Source organism: Tenrec ecaudatus, chromosome 15 (assembly GCF_050624435.1).
Source record: "Tenrec ecaudatus isolate mTenEca1 chromosome 15, mTenEca1.hap1, whole genome shotgun sequence".
Taxonomy (NCBI): domain Eukaryota; kingdom Metazoa; phylum Chordata; class Mammalia; order Afrosoricida; family Tenrecidae; genus Tenrec; species Tenrec ecaudatus.
The window spans coordinates 509,353-529,068 of NC_134544.1; the positions used below are offsets into that span (position 1 = coordinate 509,353).

Consider the following 19,716-nt stretch of genomic DNA (forward strand, 5'->3'; position numbering starts at 1 on the left):
GACCCCAGTGCTGCCTAAACTGGAGCATGTGCACTGTTACAGATAAAAGGTCAGGACACATGGAATCCAGGTCAGATAAACCCCTCAGGAACAGAAATGGGAGTAGCAATACCAGGAAGGTAGAGGGAAGGTGGGGGAGGAGGGGGAGAAGGGAAACTGATTGCAATGGTCAACGCATCACCTGCCCCGCCCCCAGGCCCCGCCAAGGGAATGGACAAAAACTGTGGGGGAGGGAGACAGTGGTCAGTGTAAGATGTGAAATAATAATTTATAATGTATCAAGTGGTCACAAGGGTGGGGGGGGGAGAGGAAAAAAAGAGGAGCTGATACCAAGGGCTCAAAGAGAAAGTAAATGTTTAGAAAATGATGATGGCAACATATGTACAAATGGGCTTGACACAATTGATGTCTGGATTGACTCACTTTTATTGTCTCCCTCCTTTTCACTGTGGAATAGAACACATACAAAGAAAATCATACTAGATGTCGTCGCCTAGACCATCCCACCCCCCAGAGCTGGTGTCCATGCAAGCCCACGGGTGTGCTGCTTGCTGTTCTAACGCGCCCTCCCGCCTCCCACCACTGGCCTCATCACAGTCTTTGAAGCGAGCTCCTCTGTATGAAAACCACGTTTTCCTGGCAGGTGCTCCCCTTTATTAATGGTGTCCTAGAATATTTGTCCTCATGAGACTAACTACTTCACTGAGCATGGTCGCTCCAATTGTGCCCACGTCACAAGGTGTCTGACAGACGCATTCTGAGGCTGCGCACTATTCCATTGTGTATACGGGCCACAGTTGGTGCGTCCATTCCTCTGCGGACAGAGGTTGTGGACTGCCTCCATCTTTTTGCTACTTTAGAAACTTCTTCAATAAACATGGGTGTGCATATGCCAAGCTCTGCTTGTTATTTCTATAGAGTACGTGGCAAGTGGACAGACTGCAGGGTGATGAGGTTTCCATTTGTTTGAGGAAGTACCAGACTGGCCTCCACAGTGCTCTCGTGCAGTCCCACCAGACTGGCTTCCACAGTGCTCTCGTGCAGTCCCACCAGACTGGCTTCCACAGTGCTCTCGTGCAGTCCCACCAGACTGGCTTCCACAGTGCTCTCGTGCAGTCCCACCAGACTGGCTTCCACAGTGCTCTCATGCGTCTGCAGTCCCACCCGACTGGCTTCCACAGTGCTCTCGTGCAATCCCACCAGACTGGCTTCCACAGTGCTCTCGTGCAGTCCCACCAGACTGGCTTCCACAGTGCTCTCGTGCAGTCCCACCAGACTGGCTTCCACAGTGCTCTCGTGCAGTCCCACCAGACTGGCTTCCACAGTGCTCTCATGCGTCTGCAGTCCCACCAGACTGGCTTCCACAGTGCTCTCGTGCAGTCCCACCAGACTGGCTTCCACAGTGCTCTCGTGCAGTCCCACCAGACTGGCTTCCACAGTGCTCTCGTGCAGTCCCACCAGACTGGCTTCCACAGTGCTCTCATGCGTCTGCAGTCCCACCAGACTGGCTTCCACAGTGCTCTCGCGCGTCTGTAGTCCCACCCGACTGGCTTCCACAGTGTTCTCGCGCGTCTGCAGTCCCCCAAGCAGTGTGAGAACATTCTGATCTCGCCATGTCCTTCCTAGCACTTACTATTATCTAGGGGTTTTTTGAAATTATTCTTCTAAAGGTGTTTAATTTGGATTTCTCTTATAGTTCATTAACACCAGCATTTCTTCCTGTGACTGTGGCTGTCTAGAAGTCATCTTTAGTAAATTGTCCATTCATGGCTTGTGCCCATTTTTTGACTGAGTTGTTGGTCTTTCTCTTATTAAGGTGTTGCAGTTTTCTGTAGAGATGACTCCTTTATGTGATATATCATGGTCAAATACTTTTTGAGCTCTCTCTTTACTCTTTTGATGCACATAAATGTCATATTTTTAGAACTTCCCTTTTCATTTTGCAGTGTGGGCATTTTCATTATGTTTTGTAATGGGCATTTTTCATTATGTTTTGTAATGTATTTATGCCCTATCCTTAATTTTATTCCCCTTTTTCCATCACTGATCCTCAAAGTTCTAGGTTGTGTGTTGAGGCCTTTTGTCCACCTTGAGTTCATTTTTGTGCATGCTGTGAGGTACAGGTCCTGTTTCATTCTTTTGCAGGTGGAGATCCAATTTTTCCATCACCGTTTATTGAAAAGGCCATCTCTTGCCCACTTCACGTGTTGTAGCCTTCTATCAAGCATCAGGTGTCTGGAGGGGCTTGGTTGTCTTTCTGGGTTATCTGTTCTAACCCATTGGTCTACGTAGCTATCACTGTACCAAACCAAGCTGATTGACCATGGTGGCTGTGTCATGGGGTTTGCAATCTGGGAGTGGAAGGCCTCTTACTTTGTTCTTGTTTTTTAAATAGGGCTTTGTTTATTTTGGGTTTCTTTCCTTTCCACATAAAATTGGTGATTAGTTTTGCCATTTCTTTGATGAATTGTGCTGGGATCCTGATGGGAATTGCGTTGAATTTATAGAATGCTTTTGGTAATCTTGACATTTTCACCATATTAAGTCATCCTATTCATGAGCACTGGGAATTCTTCCATTTGTGTGTCTGTTGGTTTCTTGTAGAAGTGTTTTCTAGTTTTCTAGGTATAGGTCTTTTGCTTCTCTGGTGAGATTTGTTACTAAGTATTCTATCTTGTGGGTAGTTCTTGTAAATGGTATTGTTCTTTTAATTTCCTTTTTGGAGTCATCTTTAATTATACAAGAATTCAACAGACTTTTCTATGTTGCTCTTCTACCTTCCTATGTCACTTGATTTTTCAATTAGCTCTAGCACTTTTTAAATAGGCTGTTTAGGGTTTAATCTATGTAGGATCATGTCATCTGCAAATAAAGAGAGTTTTATTCCTTCTTTGCCAATATTGATGCCTTTAACATCTTTTTGATGTCTTACAGTTCTGGCTGAGACTCCTAGCACTATATTAAATAAGAGTGATTCATTTCTTTCATGAGATATATTTTAAGCATAACCATTTTAAATTCTGATAAGGTTCGATTTATTCATATTTTATGTACTTTCTAAGAAATATAAAACCCAAGGTCTTAAACATTTTTTTCTCCTGTGGCATCCACCAAAGGTCTGGCACCTGTTACCTGTGCATCGAAGTATCTGACCCACTTCACTTACAGGGACACCTTGCTTTATTGTGTGTTGTTTTATTGTGCTCCACAGGTATTAATGAAAAGTCTGTGGCATCCTGTGTTGAGCAAGTCTACTGGCCCATAGGTACTTTGGGCCACACTGTGGTAATTCTCATGCTATTTCATAATTTTATTAGGCTACAGTATAATGGAAACATAACTTTATATGCATCTGGAAACCAAGTACTCATGGGACTCATTTTGATGAAGTATCCTCTTTATTTCAGTGAGGTGAACTTGGAATGTCTTCAAGATATGTTTGCAAGACAGTTTTTGATATGTTTGCCATTTTTGTTATTTGTTTTCTATGTATCTTAAGACTTTTGGTGTTGGTCCTCTGTTCCTCTACTAGTGAATTTTTGTGTTTAATATGTATGTGTGTGTATTTATGCACATACACACTAATATATTCCCTAGTGACCCACTTAAATTCTTTTTTAGCTTCTTGGTATTTATCTTAGTATTTCCTAAGCATTTCCTTTGGATATTACAGGACACATCTTAATTTAAAACAGTCTAGATCAGATGAACACTAGCTTAGTTCCAATAGGATGTGCCTATAGAAACTGTGCTCACAGAAAGCTTCTTGTCCTCTGTGCATTGAAGTGTGCCCACTGCCCCTCCTCAAAAAAAAACAGTATTAGAAATCCTAACTCCTACAGTGATTATAGCTCCATCTGGGAACTGGCTTTCTTTGTTATGTTAATGGGGTAGTTTTTGTGTAGCATGTGTTTTAGGGCCGTCTCTTTTGAGATATACCAGATCCAATTACGCAAGCAGAGAAGCAGGCAGAAACAGGGGAGATGCCAACTACGTGGGCACCCCCAAAAAAGATGACAAGAGAATGAGACCTTCCCACCAAGCTGACAAAGAGAAAGAATTCTCTTAGAACTCGAAACTCACATTCACTGCCACCCAGTCACCTAACACATGGCAACCCTGTGAGACAGGGGCACACCCTCCCTGTGGCTTTCTGAGCCTGGAACTCTTCACCAGGGCAGAAAGCCTCATCTTTCTCCCGTGGGGCAGCTGGTGGTTCTGAACTTCTAACTTTGACATTATCAGGTCAATGTGTGACCCACTCTGCCAACACAGCTCCTTCCCCTAGAGCAGGAGGCCTGAATTCACACATGCAGTGTCCCAACTGTGAAACAGTAAAATTCTGCTTTCTGCAGTCTCTCACATGTGGTATTTCTGTGACAGCAGCATCACACAATGAAGACACCTCCCTTTTCTTTGTCATATTATTTGCACGTTGCAGCTTCACCAGCACATGTCACGGATATTGTTTTTACTTTAAATCAGATAAGGGAAGGAAACAGGTTTTAAATATACTCATGCTGCCTTATTTCTTCATGACACTCTACTTCTCTGAGTGACTCCGAGTTACCTCCCATCTGAAAAAATTTAGCATTTCATGTGGGTAGGTCTTCTGAAAAATCCTGAGTTTCTGTGATCAGCGGGCAGCTTTGTTTTTTTTCTTTGCTTTTGTAGACTAGGTTTCCGAGGTAAGCATTCTTGGTTGGTCACCTTTCCCTTGAATATACCATTTCACTGTCCTTCAGCCTTCGATGTTTCTGATGACGGCTCACCTCTCCCTCCTCCTCGGCTCCCTGTGCTGACGGGTTGTGTTCTCTTGCTGTTCTCTTAGAATTTCCTTTTTGTTGTCCGGTGACACTTGGATCATCATGTAAGAACCTGCTCAAGTTGATCCCACTTGAAGCCCATGGAGCTTCTTAAATGCGTAGATTAATGTTTTGGATCACATTGAGTAAGTTGGGCGGCAGGTGTGTGTGTGTGTGTGTGTGATTATTTCTCTGAATATAGTTTCCTCCCATTTTCTTCTGGATACTCAATAGGTGTGTGTTCATGTGTCCTATGGTGTGCCACAGATGTTGGAGATGCTGTTGGTTTTCCTTAATCATTTTTCCTGCCTGTCTCAGAATTTTTTTATTGGCCTGTGTCAAGTTTGTTGATTCTTCTTTCAACAACAGCTCAGTTCTGTTGTCTGGCCCTGGTAGTGAAATTTTCAGCTCTCTGGCTCCAAAGCTTCTCCTTGCCTCATTGTTACCATTGCTATCTCATTATCTGATAAAGCACAGTTGTCATATTTTCTTGTAATTCTTCATTTCAGGGTCCCATACTTCTTCGGACATATGTGCAATAGATTTAAACCCTTTACTGCTGAGCCCACTATCTGGCCCTCTAGGGGGTAAGTATCCTTTAGGGGACACTCCCTGTTGGCTGCACTTCCCCCACCCCATGTGCTTTAGATCTATTCTTGTCTCCAGATTCCTTTGTTGAATACCGGACAGTACAGAAAACATAGTCATTCTGAGACAACCATGGCCCCCCACCCCCGGCCCCTGCCAGCCAGGCCACAGGCTGTATGACTGTGGCTGGGATATTCCATGTTTCCCTTGCTGCCTTTCCTTCATAAGCAACATTCCTGGGCCACATCTGTAGGTTCTGCAGTCCTTGAAGGGTGGCCATGGTTTTTGGTTGCTGATTTTTAATCCCAGCATCCTTGTGGTTGACTCTTAATCTCACCAGTTATCCATCGACAGATTTCAGTTTTCCACTCTGTGCCGCGGGGTCTATGTGGGAAGGTATACCTTCAATTGCAGGAAGTGGACAAGGCAACCTTAGTGAGAGCCCTGCTTGCGCGAGTTCTCAAGGGCAGCTGGAGGTGAGATGCTGAGCCCTCTGTGTGCTCAGGCCTCTCCTGGCTGTGCAGAAGCCTGTGTGCAGGTGCCCAGTCTATAATGTCCCCTGTGGTCATCTAGCTCCCTGGGTCCTCCTGCCGGCCACGTGGCCATATTCTCGTTCTCCTGAGGGACACAGTGGCCTTAAGCACCTGTAAGGCCATGGCTCCAGCGGAGTGCTGCTGCTTCCCCAGCGCTTCAGCCGTGGACCTTTCCAGGCCCTTCCCAACCAGCCAGCATCCGAGGGGTTTCCACAGGGCTCCAAAAAGAGGCCCATGTCCTCCCCAGGCTGTGAAGTGGCTGTGGACCTCGAGGTGGAGACTGGCAGGTTGCCCGCGTTAAAGAAGCCACAGAGGGACCAGCAGTGGCATCCCTCTGCTCTTGCTGTGGCCAAAGTCAGGTTCTCCGGTGTGTTCTGCTCTTTGGGGTCATGTCGAGACAGGTGCCATCAGTTTGATGGCTTTGCCACTGTTTCCCTCGCTGCTGTCGGGAGCTGACCCCATGGTGCTCTCCAGCGGAGCAGCAAGTCTGATCTCCTTCCAGCGTTTCCTGAGTGGCTGAACGGAGACGCTGATGGAGAGACTGCAAATCTTTGGGTGCACGGCTAAAGAGCGTCCAGAGTCAGGCTTTGGGGCAGAAATCTTTTGCCAGCCACGTCTCCGGTGGGGAGAAAGGCTGAGCTCAAACTCGGTAGAGAGAGCCAGTTGGAATCGGTGCTGAGAGACTGGACGTGTGGTTCTTGGTTTTGCTACTCGTCAGCTGTGATTTTTGAGCAAGTCAAATAACATTCCTCCCGAAGCCTCGGTCTCCTTACCCGCGAGGCCGAGGTAATCCTGGCGCCGTGCCTGCCAACAAGCCTGCTCTGAGACTGACTGTGTAAGCCGAGAAGAGAGAAGTAAAAAAGTCACTTTGAGAAGGACCGGAGGCTGCACGTCACGTGCCAGCCACTGTCATGGCTGGTCGGCTGTCTGAGCCGTCGGTAACAAGGTGTCATGTGACCCAGTACCACGGAGACCGCCTCTGACGGGATGACGAGAGTGGTGATTCCAATGCTGTCCTCATCCTGGGCCGGTGGACACCTGTGGCTTCTGTGGACCCCCAGCAGCAGGCACGTCTGTGTTCAGAGGCTCACGTAGCAAGTCTGCCCTCCCTCGTTGGCTGTCTGCCCAGACACTGGGACAGGGGCTCCAAGGCCTGTTTGAGGTAGGGGCCTGGCTGGTCATGCACAAACACAGTTGTCAGACGTAGACGGGGCCTCACCTGCTGGGGCCACCGTCTCCCCCCAGAGCCGGTAAGTTCTGGCTCCGTCAGCAGCTGGGCCTCTGAATGTGGTCTTTATGCTTTTCAATGCCCTGCTTTAGTGCTTTCTGCTCGGGCGGCCCGCACAGCCGGTTTCCGTTTGCAGGTCACTGGGGCTGAAGCACCTGCGACAGCCACTGGCCACCGCCGCCCCCTTGGGACACGCTCGTACTGGGAGCCTCTGAGGGGAAGTCGCACAGTCTGATGGGAGACAGGGCCAGTGCGCCTGGCAAGCGCCCCCGGCCGGGGTGGGGGGAGGGAGCGCGGGCGAGGAGGCAGGGACCAGTCCCGCACCAGGCAGAGGCAGGCTGGCTCCCACCCTCGCCGCCATCGTTCACAGCTTGCCTTGACAAGTGGCAACACCACCCACCCATCTGGAGCTACACAGCCGAGTCCGTCGGCATTCGCGTCTCTCTGCTTCTTGTGCACACCGCTCGGCCCCCTGCAGAGCTGCCCGGCTGACTCACACAAGCCCACCCGAGTGCCTTCCGCCACCCACCGCATGCGCCCACCCTCAGTCATGCTCAAACCACTCGCTCCTGAGAAGACGCAAGCTCAGCCCTGGCAAGAAGAGGGCAGAAGGCCAGACTCAGGGGTTATGGTTGTGGAGGGGAGGCAGGGCAGAGGGGGGACGTGGGTCACCGAACACCCTCTGAGTGCACAGGAAAGGTGGGACTATGGGGCCAGAGTCAGGCTAGACAAGGTGTGGTGCTCGCCACCACACTCCACGGCGGGCAGCTGGGGACAGTCTTCAGAGCCGTGCAGCCTGAGCATGACATCACAGCCAAGGGCCATGGGGATGAGTTCCTCAGTGGACAGAGAGATGACGGACGGCTCACTACAAGGTCACCGACTCAGTGGACTTGGGATGGAGCTCTGCTGTGCTCAGCCTCCCAGGTCCAGAGAGGCAGGTCCGCAAAGACCCCTCGGGGAAAGCCCTGGGTGGGTGCCCTGCCACTAGCTGGCTCGGCAGGCCAGGCTGCTTGGGGTCTGCTTTTCCCAGCGGCCATTGCTCTAAGAGTTTTGGGCTATACGGCGGTGATCCGCTGGCCCTGTGGAGGCTCTGAGGGCACAGGTGTAGTGGGGTCTCCGCGGGGGCCCCATGGGAGAGCACCAGGGACGCTGGGTGGGTCTGATGACCGTGTCACCATCTGCAGAACCTAGGGCTCCGCTGTGACACCCAATGCCAAAATAAAACCAAATACGGACGCAGGTGACTGTGAGGCTGCTGTCACACTGTGCACCGTGAGGGCCCTGGAGTCAGTGCCAGTGCAGAACGGCCCCACGTGGCTGCATGTCACCACGGGGCACCAGGCCCAGAAGCCCCGGGCAGGTGGCCATGGGGGCAGAGTGATGAGCAGGCATGGAATGGTGGGGGTAGGGGTGGCAGGGACAGGCAGCTCAGCCTCAGAGGGCTGAACTGGCTTCTTCCTCAGAGCTCCTGCCTGGGCCTGGGGCTCCTGCACCGGGTGCCCATAGTCTGTGGGACCTCAGAGACTTGACTCATACCTCCATATCACAGCCCCTTCCCAGCATAGTCCCCTTCCCCCAGGAGCCCACGGGCCCCTCCACCCCTCACACAGCAGCCGGCACAAACCCCTTCCATCTTCATTAGGGGCGGAGGCACAGGCGGGGCACCACGCCAGATGCGTAAAACTTTCCATGCGGGAAGCATTTTGTCTTCTCCCGGCGCAGCCGAGGCTCAGGAAAGACGGGGTGAGGGGAGAGAGACGCACACCCAGACCTGAGCAGACAGGCAGCATCACAGTCTACCCATGTGAGCAGACAGTTAGCCTCTACCCATGTACTGTTTCACAGACGAGACTTCTGGAGGCAGGAACCCACAGGGACTTGGCAGGGGCTAAAAAACTGCCCCTGTGCCCCAGAGCTGGTCACATCATGGGCCATGCTGGGCGAGGGTCTCTCTGTCCAGCAAAGGGGTTGCTGTGTGGTGCAGACCTACCTGAAGTACCCGGCACCTCACATGCTCACACACGTCACCACACAACACACACCCTATTCTGTGTGAACACACATCTGGCCAGTCTGGGCTGAGTCATGCATAAGCGGACCCGAGAAGGTGGTCCCACGCCCCCTGACCTCGGTCCAGGATAGACTTCGTGGGACCGTGAGACCGAGCACCTTGTGCGGCATGGCCTAGAGCCAAACCAAACTAACTGCGTGGAGTGGAAGCCGACTCACAGAGACCCCGAGGCCAGGGCGGAGCTGGCCCTGTGCATGTCCGAGACTGGAACTCTACAGACGCAGAGAGCCCACCTTCTCCTGTGGAGCAGCTGGGGGTTGCAAACAGGTGGCCTGGGGGTAGTAGCGCAGCCCGAAACCACGCTGCCAGGGCTCCCTGTCGGCCTTGAACGTCCTCCAGTCAATAAGCGAGCTCACCGAAACCGCTCTTTAAGACCCGTGCCCCTGGCTCTCACAGACAGGCTGGAGCAGCGAAGCTAGCAGTGGAGCCTCCCCAGAAATGGCCGAGAAACGAAGAACCACTACAGAACCCGGCCGAGCCTCATGGGCAGCTGCGTGCAGGCCCACTTTGCTAGCTTCCTGTCCTGTGGGCCCCCAGGCCACAGGTGCCAGTTGGGTTTTCAGGCAGGCACCCCTATGGATGCCATGTCCATTCTGCTTCCTGGAAAACCAAGGCCAGGTGCAGTGGAGACCGCGTGCCCACTGAGCCAGCATCACAGATGCGCGGTATGGAGCCCGCAAGCCTGGGAGCCTGGGGCTGGTTCCCACGAGCATCCTGCCACAGCCTCAGCAGCACTGGCCCTAACAGCCAGAGCAATGCAGATGGGCTGACCACCAGCCTCAACGTCTGCGGGGTACACAGAGGCGCACCAGACACCGCCACGTGTGAGGGCGCCCCAGCAGACAGCGGCCCTGGGAGCTCATATTCACACCGTGAAGCTGTGCATGCCACTCCATGATGGAGACATGACCCAGGGCACAGGACAGGACAGGAGCCCTGGAGTGACAGCCCAGGCAGGGGGGAGGGGGGAGGAGGAGAGGGCCATCAGAGGTGAGGCTGGTGCCCCGGCACCCCCACATCCTGCTCTTGGGGGTTAGGAGGGCCTCACTGTTAGGTTTGATGAAATGCAGGTGTGAGCCCGCTCGCTGCCCCTGGTCTGGGCCCCCACCCCACCCCAGATTCTTGGAAGCAGTAGGCTCCAGGGGCGTGCAGATGTGGGGAGACTAGAGTTCAGGAGGTGGAAGGGCATTCAGTCTTCATTCAAGTGAGCAGCCAGGAGGCGGAGCAGATGACATGAGGGTTGGGGCAGCGTCCCCCATGGTGCTTCATGGTGCAAGGAGCCATGGGGGAAATTATGGGGTGCAAACTCTTGGCATCAGTGGGTGGAGTGAGGGAAGGCTGGAAATACTTGAAGCTCTGGGTGGCCCAGAAGGGTCAGAGCCTTGGAGGTGGGGATTTGGAGGGGTCTGCAGGGCGGAGGGTGTGCATGTGGAGGGCTGAAGGGGCCGTAGGAGGGGACCAAAGCAAGGGCAGCACAGAACCAGGAGGCAGCACTAGAGCTGCTGCGACAATAGACTTCGAAGGGACTCCTATGGAGGGCAGTGTCAGAAGGCTGAAGAGGCCTTCCGGAACCTTCCAGAATCTCCCGGAGCCCTGTGTGTTCTCTGTGCCCCACACCCGTTCCGGGTGACTTTAGCAAGAGGTTCCAGAGGTGTTGACTGGTCCCTTCATTTGTTGAACACTGGGAATGTGTCTGCACAGAAGGCCAGACACCCACACAGCCCTGCCACACTGGATGCCTAATGAGCCCACTGCTGTGGGCTGGGCCCTGACAGTGGAGCTGCAATTACAGGAGGTGCGGATCAAAGGCCCAGCCGCCAGCAAGTCAGCGCAGCCCAGTCACGTCCCAGGCCGCCCCAGACCAGGAGCATCTTTACCAAACAAATAGCCTCGTAGCACAATGGGGCGCCTTTTGTTACCTCATTAGCGAAATGTATTAGCATTCAGGGTGTCGACACCAATTAGTCGACCACAGATGTTCCAGAGGCGCCTCCTTTGCAAATAATCTCCACACATCTCCTTCCACTATGTTTCTCCACCTAGGGGTTCCCTGTGCAAGGCCGGCTGGGGCACTCTGTGCACACAGCCATCAGGGAACTCCCTGTGCACATGGCCAGCTGGGGACCCCTGGACATATGGCTGGCTGGTGGTCACTCTGGTCTGCTCAGACCATGTCGAAGGCCTGCACTCAGTCAGTGAGCTCCCACCATGAAGGCCACCACACAGACACACCAGAGGGGCCTGTAACAGTAACCAGTCAATGACCATCAGCCAAGCTGTCACTTTGAGACCTGGGCACTAAGAAAAGCTCTTAAATGCCAGGAACCATATGGCTGGACCTGGAGCTCTGTATAGGCCAGGACCTTCTCAGCATGCGCTTGGTTGTCCTTTGGTCAGTGTCCTTGGTGCCTGCCCTAGGACAGTGTGTCCTGCAGGCCTGGAGAGTCAAGTTGCAGCCACATGGCCAGGATAGAGGTCAGAAGTCGCTGGGTGGAGACCGAGCCTGCGCCCGTGGGACTGCAGATGACACAGAAGGAGCCCATCCTGCACGAGGCAGTGCATGTGGGGACCTGCCGTCCGGCGCTCAGGGCACAGGGCTGACTGCACGCAGGCGCATCGGTGGGCACTTACCGTCGTCCAGGGACAACTGGTCCAAGTCTTCCGGTTCCCGCTTGACGGTTACAGGAATGGGGGCCAAATTATGACTAGTGTCCTCCTGCAACTCTGGCAGGGGCCGGGCGGTTGGCGACTCGGGCCCATGAACCTTCCGAGGTTGCGTCTGCAGGTGGCCCGCTGGGCTGGGGCAGGCTGGGCTGGGAGGCTGCAAACAGGGGGGCTCTTGGGTAAAGGCATGGGGAAGTGGACAGGAGGGGCTGCTGGGAGACGGTGTTTGCTGGTTACCAAGGGGACGGCCAGTGCTCAGCCGGGGACTCACCTGCAGCGGAGGCGGGGGCAGGGAGCCGTGAGATGACTGGGGGGCAGCTCGGGGTCTTGGCACTTCCTGAGCAGTGGCAGGCCCTCCAGCGGTGGGCTGCTGGAGGCCGAGGTGGCTGTGGCCGGCGCTGGGGCTGCCCTTGGTGAAGGTGGCAGTGGAGAGGTCCTGGAGCTTCGGGCTCGTGCTGGGTGGAGGGGCCATCACTGGGCGTTTTTGCTGACAGGACGTGAAGCTGGTCAGCAGGCAGGCCCCGGGGTCCGAGGGCAGCAGCAGCTGCTGGCCGTAGAAGGGCTTCGAGAGGGGGCTGAGCCCCGGGCTTGTTGGTCCACAGGCTGGCGCAGGCTCAAAGTCGTCGCTGGGTTCTGTTTTTATCATCGGAACTGTTGAGAGAAAAACGTTAAATAAACATGAGTGGCATCCTGGTGCCATTGGGCTGGCTGTGGCTGGGACACCCCCCACCCCCACCCCCCCACAAAACAAACAGCGCTGTGACTCAGGCTCTGCGCGCCTCTGCCTAGTGCCCCCACCCAATTAAAGAGAAGAATGAGTCATGGGTTGGAGAAAGTCACAGCTGGTTCTAATAGAAAGAGGACTATTTTCTTTGGACTCTCCTCCAGCACTAATGTGCTATAAAAATCCATCTGCAAACGGCAGTAGAAGCTTTGGACCCAAGGGCTCATGGATTTGTAGCAATCAAAGGGAAAATGTTCCCTTGGACAGAGGGCCACATTTCTGCTGCTACTGCCGGGCTGTTTGATAGATGTCTGCGTGTTCGGCCAGCCGTCCCCACAGGCTACACTCACGAACTGAGACGACGCAGGCCTGGTGAGCTGCTGACAGCGTGCACACGCGGGGACGGCCTGTGGGCTGTAGAAGCAGCGGCAATCCCGAGCTCCTGGGAGCCTCTACAGGGATCTACGGAGCCCAGGGTCTCTCTGAGACCCTTTCCACTAGGAAGCAGATGGACAGGGCCCCAGAGAAGGCACCACTCAGTGGGTGGGGGCGGGGGGAGGAGCTGAATTAGAAGCAAGTAGAAAACCCAGAAACTCCCCACCTCAGAAAACCAAGGGCCTGTGGGCTGGACCCCTCTCCACTAGGCTCGCATCTGAGTGGCCCCTGGCCCTCCATTTCCGCAAGGGGCACTGGGGGCAGTGATCACAATAAGGTTTCACGTGGGCACCTGTGTCGTCTGGTCCAGGCAAGCCTGTGGTGTTAAAGCTTTGCATACGGGTTTCACGCATAGCTTCCATAGTAGCCATGTGGTGGTAGACACTGAATAAGGAAGACCGGAGAAGAATTAATGCATCTGGATGGGGTGCTGGGGAAGAACACTGAAAGTACCACGGACTACTGAAAGGACCCACCAATCTGTCTTGGAAGAAGGACGGCCTGAATGCACTTTAGAGGCAAGGATGGCTAGATTTCACCTTACATACTTTGGGCATCTATCAGCAGAGATGCCCCAGGAAAAAGGGCATTGCTCTGGGTAAAGAGGGGCAGGGAGGCCGTGAGAAAGGGTAAGGTCCTCGATACAAGGGCCTGAGACAAGTCGCTGCAACAAAGCGCAGGAATAATTGTGAGGCTGGCGCAGGGTGGCTGGTGTTCTTTCTTGTGCAGAGGGTCGCTGTGAGTCTTAGCTGACTCTTGTCCCCCACCACATAGCAGAAGGGTGTGAAGCCACCCAGCAGTGCTGAGGGGGACAGGCCTAGCCGAGAACCCCTGACAGCCTGCTCTAAGTTGGGCCACTGTGAGACCCTGCTGACCCTCCACCTCTGGCTGGGCTCATCTAGTTGGGCGCTGGCCCTGGGGGGCTTAGTGGACAGCTGGCATCCTCTGACCCCGAGGCAGAGAGGGCGGTGGGTGAGGAGTGTCCCTCTTCACTCCAGCTTCACGGGCTGGGAGTGCTGCCCAGCCTGGCGCCCCACAGGCCCTTCCAGAGCCGCCCAGCAGTCAGCCGGCCAGCAGGGGAGTCTGGGCCCACATCTGGTCCCCATTAGGTGAGGGTGGGGCCGCATCACCCAGCTGAGAGCTGCAGCATGGAATTTTCCGGAAGCATGTCTGGGACTGCAGCACCTGTGGAGGGAGGCAGTTCCTCATGCTGGCACAGAACAGCCTCCAGACTCACAGTGGGGGTAGGGGAGAGGGGGCACACAGAGGAGGGCTTGGAGGGGGGGGGGTGCTGGGAGCCAGGAGAGGGCTGGGGAATGGATATGGGAAGTGGGCTTGGGGGCTGGGAGAGGGATGGGTAGCCAGGAGAGGGTTGGAGGATGGGGGTGAGAAATGGGCTGGGGGCCAGAGGAGGTCTAGGAATGGTGCTGGGAGCCCGGGGAGATTTGGAGCATAGGTGTGGTGGGTATGGGCTGGGATCCAGAGGAGGGTTGGGGGATGGTGGTGGGGGTGGACTAGAGGCCAGGGAGGGCTGGGAGGGGGGCCTGGAGCATATTCTGCCTTCTCTCTAAGCTGCAGGCATCCCTCAAGACTGCTGGGCAGATTGAATGCCCTGACAGGCGTCCAGGGTCCCCTGACATGAAGACAATTGGATCTCAGACCCAGCAGGACAGTGCATGGGGGTGGCTTCCTGAGTCCCCACTTGAGTCACTCAGAAAAATTGCTCCTGGGTGCCCTGGGTGGGGATGGGGGACAGGCGGACATGCAGAGGCACTGGGGCCACAGGCCCCCCATTGCCCTTCACATCACACACAGACAGAGGACCAAAGTGGGCTCCAGGCTATGAGGGGGGTGCACTTAGGAAGGCATAGGAGGCCCTCTCTGCTTGCCTACCCTGTCTGCATGGGCACTCCGCATCTTGTGACCACTCACAGTCAGAAACCACTCCCCATGACTGCCCCGATGTACCCAGACTTGTACTGGAGTGCTGGGTGCCTGCTCCTACAACCCAGCGCCCACACACTTTGCCACCTGGCAGCTCCTGCAGCCCCAGCCCAGGAGAGCCACCCATGCCGGGGGAGGGTGTCTCACCAGCCCCAGCCCCAGAGAGGTCTTATCCTGGTCACGGTCTCCCCAGCAGCTCCCATGCAGTCTGGTGAGGGCTTGTGTCCCGTGTCACTTGGGGGCTGCATGGGAACGTGGGGGCATGGGACATGAGCTGTGACAGGAGGGATGGCATCCTTTTACTGAAGCTCAACACCTTTAACCTGACCCATTTCTGCCACAAACTCGAGTCTGTGCAGTCGACTGTCTGCACCGACACCGTCTTAGGGACAGTGTCTCATCACACCAGTTCCCTGGGATGACCCACAGGGTGCACCCTGGCTCTGCTGAGGGTACCAGCCCCAGGGCTGCCCCACCAACCAGGATGTGGCTGCACCAGTATATGGCAGAGCCAGTGATAGCGTGTGATGGCTGCAGCCAGAGCTGAGATGGCTCTGCCCCAGGCCAGCCTGGCCTTGGCCTTTGATGGGCAGCCATGACCCAGAGAAGTGACGGGAGTTCTCAGCCCATAGATGCCTGGGTCCTCGGAGGGGATGGGGGGTAGTTGGGGGAGAGGGAGGAGGGTAGAGGGTAAGCTCCAAGGGTGGCGCTTTTCAGAGTCCACGAGGGTTACAGAAAGCAAGGCTGGGGTTATTCAGTACCGGACATGCTTGTTTGGACCAGCGAGGCAGCCAAGCCGGGCTTGCACTGTTCCTTGAGTATCCCCTGAGCTCCTTCAACACCCCGGCCTTTTTGCGCCAAGCAGGCAGCATCATCAGCCCCAGAGCTGCCTCCCAGTGAAGCACACAGTTCACCAGCGAGCAGGGCGGGTTCAGACCTGAGTCTCCACGTTCAGAGCTGGACTGTGGCCTCGAGCAGGTGGGCCTATCTGCTGAATGGTGAGAGCTGTTTCAACAATGGACATGTATGATGTGCTGAAAACAGTTTTCCTGCACTGACTGGTGACCCTGAGTCCTTCTTGGTTGAGTGGCTCATATGGTGGCAAAGCGGGCCTTGTCCCTGTTACCCCAGGAAGCACAAGGCAGACAGCTGTATGGTGGCTGGGCAGACACACTGAACTGTAGGGCTGGACTTCAAGCAGCTCTTAGGCCTGGGTTTGGCTCAGCCATGCCCTGGGCGGCCGTCGTCCTCCGCCTGTGACTCACGGAGCTGATGCAGACCACAGAACAGGGCTCTGCTTGTCACCAACACCCCAAGTGGTAGTTCCCACCCTCACCACTCAACACGGAGGCTGATTCTTGTCCTTGAACTGTCTCTCACTCTCCAAACCATGAGCCCCAACCACAGAGCCCACAGCACCCCTCTTTCAGGAAAAGATGGACGTGACATCACTCAGACCCCAAAATGAGCACCCTAGATGCAACTTTTAATGAAAGCACAAGGCGGTATTGGCTTCACAGTGTATGAGTAAAGGCATCTTAAGGCCACTCTTACAAAGTCAAGTGAATGAGTCTGAATGTGCCCACAGAGAAGTGACTACCAGCCTGTTCCTCCCAAGTGTCCACATGTCTGCTGTACACAGTATGCAAAGAACAGAGACATGGACATGGGTGTGCTGGAGTCTTGCAAACGGATACAAATACAGGAGATTGAAGTAATTATACGTACTTGGAAATGAATAGTATAGATTAAGATCTAGATATGTATAGGGGCCCAGATATGGATGCAATGTGGCTATGCAGAAAAATAGGAGACATGAGTATATGGACACAATGTACATGTGGGTATAGATATGGATTCTGTGTGAATATGCATACAGGCACAAGAAATGTAAATATATGAGACAGATGTAGATATGGATGTGATGTGTAGGGGCATATAAGGATAGATTATTATATGACTATGGAAGTGGATATATGGAAAGGTACAGATATGAGATAGATGATAGATAACCAATATATAGATTTACATATATGTATATAGGCATAGATACACACGGAGTACCTGTCTGAGACAAACACTTGGTTAATGTGCTCAGCTGTTGACTGAAAGTTTGGATGTTTGTGTCCACCCAAGGTGCTCTTGGAGCAAAAAGTGGCGATTGATATCTGAAAAAAATCAGACATTAAAAAAAAGATGAAGAAGAAGAGAAAGAAGGAGAAAAGAAAAGCTAAGCATTATGTGGGACGCCATCAGGAAGTACAACATGATGATTGAAATCCCATAACAGAAAGAGATAAAAAATGCACAGAGAAAATTGTCCAAGGGTTATTAGAAGAAAATGTCTCCCATTGTACCATGAAAGAGAAGCTATGCATTCTAGAGCCTAATAAAGTATAAACAGGATAGAACCCAAAAGACAATCACCAAAACATGTAATCAAATTTTCAAATCCATAGATAAGGGAAAAATCCTGAATACAGTTTGGGAAGAAAAGAAAAGTTACCCACAAAGGAGAACCAAAAGCCTAATCTTTGATGTTTCAGCAGAAGCCAGGCAGGCAAGAAGACAATAGGATGGTGTGTGCCTGTTTCTACCTATCTAAACCCTGAAAGAAAGAAAGGAAAATCTGTCAGCCGAAAAATTACACCCCCAGCAAAATTATTCTTCAAATTCAATGAAGAAAATTAGGACATTAGATGATAAGCACCAATTAATCTGTAAAAGCACAGCCAATCTTACGAGCAATACTAAAGGGAGACCTCTGGACAGAGAATCAACAGCAGCAAGAGGGTGGTGGTTCATGAAGAGATTAACAACATGGACGAACCACTGTAAAACTCAACAACAAAAAAAACTCAACAAAGGAAAAGGTGAAGTTGCAGATAACCTGAATAAAAAATGGAACGTGTGACATCACCACAGAACCGACTGAACCACACAGAATAACAACAGAACACCACAGTGCTGTATTCAAACTGTGACAGTGAGAATGTATGTCCACTTGAACCTGTGTGACCGTAGGGGCGGAGTCCAGCTTATCTATGAGGCCAGGGCCTGATGCTGCTTCGTTGGGGGTGTGGTCTATTTCTAAGGGAAACACTGGGTACCTCTCTCTCCTCCTTTCCTTCTTCTTGCTTGGATTCTGTGTCTGTTTCCTGGTGCTGCCCACTGTGGTCTCCTGACCCTGAGAGCTGTTGGCGCCATGCCAAGTTCCCACCAACCCTGGGTCCACATGACACTGCATCCACCAGACTGTGATCTCCTGGCATCCCCCTTCACCTCTTTGTTTCATCAGCATGCAACTATGAATCTGAAGAGGGCTCTGGAGAATGACAGAGCCATCCATGGATTTGAGTTGGAATGGGCCAGGAAGCTTCTTGACATAAAATAACGTCTTGATATGAGGCTCTTTCTTATACATATCAATGTCACTAGTTTTGGCTCTCTAACAAACTCAGGCTAAAACACCGATAAAACTGAGAATCTAGTAGAAATGGACAAATTTCGAGAAGCATAGTACCTTACCTAAACTCACACAGGCTGAGGAACAAAACTTTAACAAACCCACAACGAAAGAGTAAGTAGAAAACTGAAGAAGAAAAGAAATAAATCAGGATACCAAAATGCCCCAGCAAAAAAACAGACTGAGCCTAGGTGGCTTCACTGGTGAATTCTACCAAACATTCAGAAAAGAGTTGACACAAATTCTGCTTAAACTATCCCACAGCATCTAAAGAATGGAAGACTACCCAATTCATTTCGTGAATGAGCATAATCCCGATACCCAAACCAGGCCAAAATATCACTAAAAATAAAGCTATAGATCAATCTCCCTCACTAGTAGAGACAAACATTTATCAACAAAGTCCTATGTAACAGAATCCAACGATATAAAACAAGTAATGCATGACCAGGTGGGATTCATACCAGGTAAGCAAGGATATTTGAAAAACAATCCGCAGGGGGGAACGGGGAGGTAGGGGGAAAAAAAGAAGACCTGATGCAGAGGGCTTAAGTGGAGAGCAAATGCTTTGAGAATGATGAGGGCAAAGAATGTACAGATGTGCTTTACACAATTGATGTATGTATGAATTGTGATAAGAGTTGCATGAGTCCCTAATAAAATGTTTTCTAAAGAAAGAGAGAAAAAACAATCCATGCAATCCACCACAGAAATAAAACAGCAATTAAAAATCACTACATATTGATGGAGAAAAGGCATCTGACAAAAATCCAACACTCCTCCTTGTAAAAAACACTCAACAAGATGGGAATAGAAGCAAAACTCCTCAACAAAGTTAAAAGTACACACACAAAATCCACATCCAACATCTTGCTCAGTGGAGAGTGCCTTGTGAGTAGAAACCAGACAAGGCTGCCAGAGTTCAGCACTCCTGTCCATGCTGCAGTCTTAGGGCCATAGGGTAGGAAAGGAAATTGAAGACATCCAAATTGGCAAAGAATAAGTGAAATTCTCTCTGTTTGCAGATGTTATTATCTGATGCATCGGCAATCAGAAAGACTTGGCTAGAAAACTATTGGAACTATAGGATCAACATATAAAACCAATCAGATTCCTTTACACGAACCAAAAAAACAAACAACAAACACTGAAAAGGAAAAACAATGTCATTTATAACAGCCATCTTATTTACAATAGAAATATTTTGGAAGGAATCTTACCAGGGTAACAAAATACAAAATACTACCAAAAGAAA

The 19,716-nt window shown here is 52.1% G+C and overlaps 1 protein-coding gene across 3 annotated transcripts in view; it reads right to left on the reverse strand.

Moving 5' to 3' along the window:
* Positions 1 to 19,716, reverse strand: part of NFATC1 (nuclear factor of activated T cells 1) — a 103,532-nt gene that overhangs the window by 20,939 nt on the left and 62,877 nt on the right. For 2 of the 3 annotated variants that reach the window (XM_075532497.1, XM_075532498.1), the window contains exons 9-10: positions 12,164 to 12,543; positions 11,860 to 12,049 (exon numbers count right to left, since the gene is read on the reverse strand). In XM_075532497.1, the coding sequence (XP_075388612.1) occupies positions 11,860 to 12,049; positions 12,164 to 12,543 (570 nt within the window). The remainder of the gene's footprint in view (positions 1 to 11,859; positions 12,050 to 12,163; positions 12,544 to 19,716) is intronic. The other variant, XM_075532499.1, reaches the window with a different exon arrangement.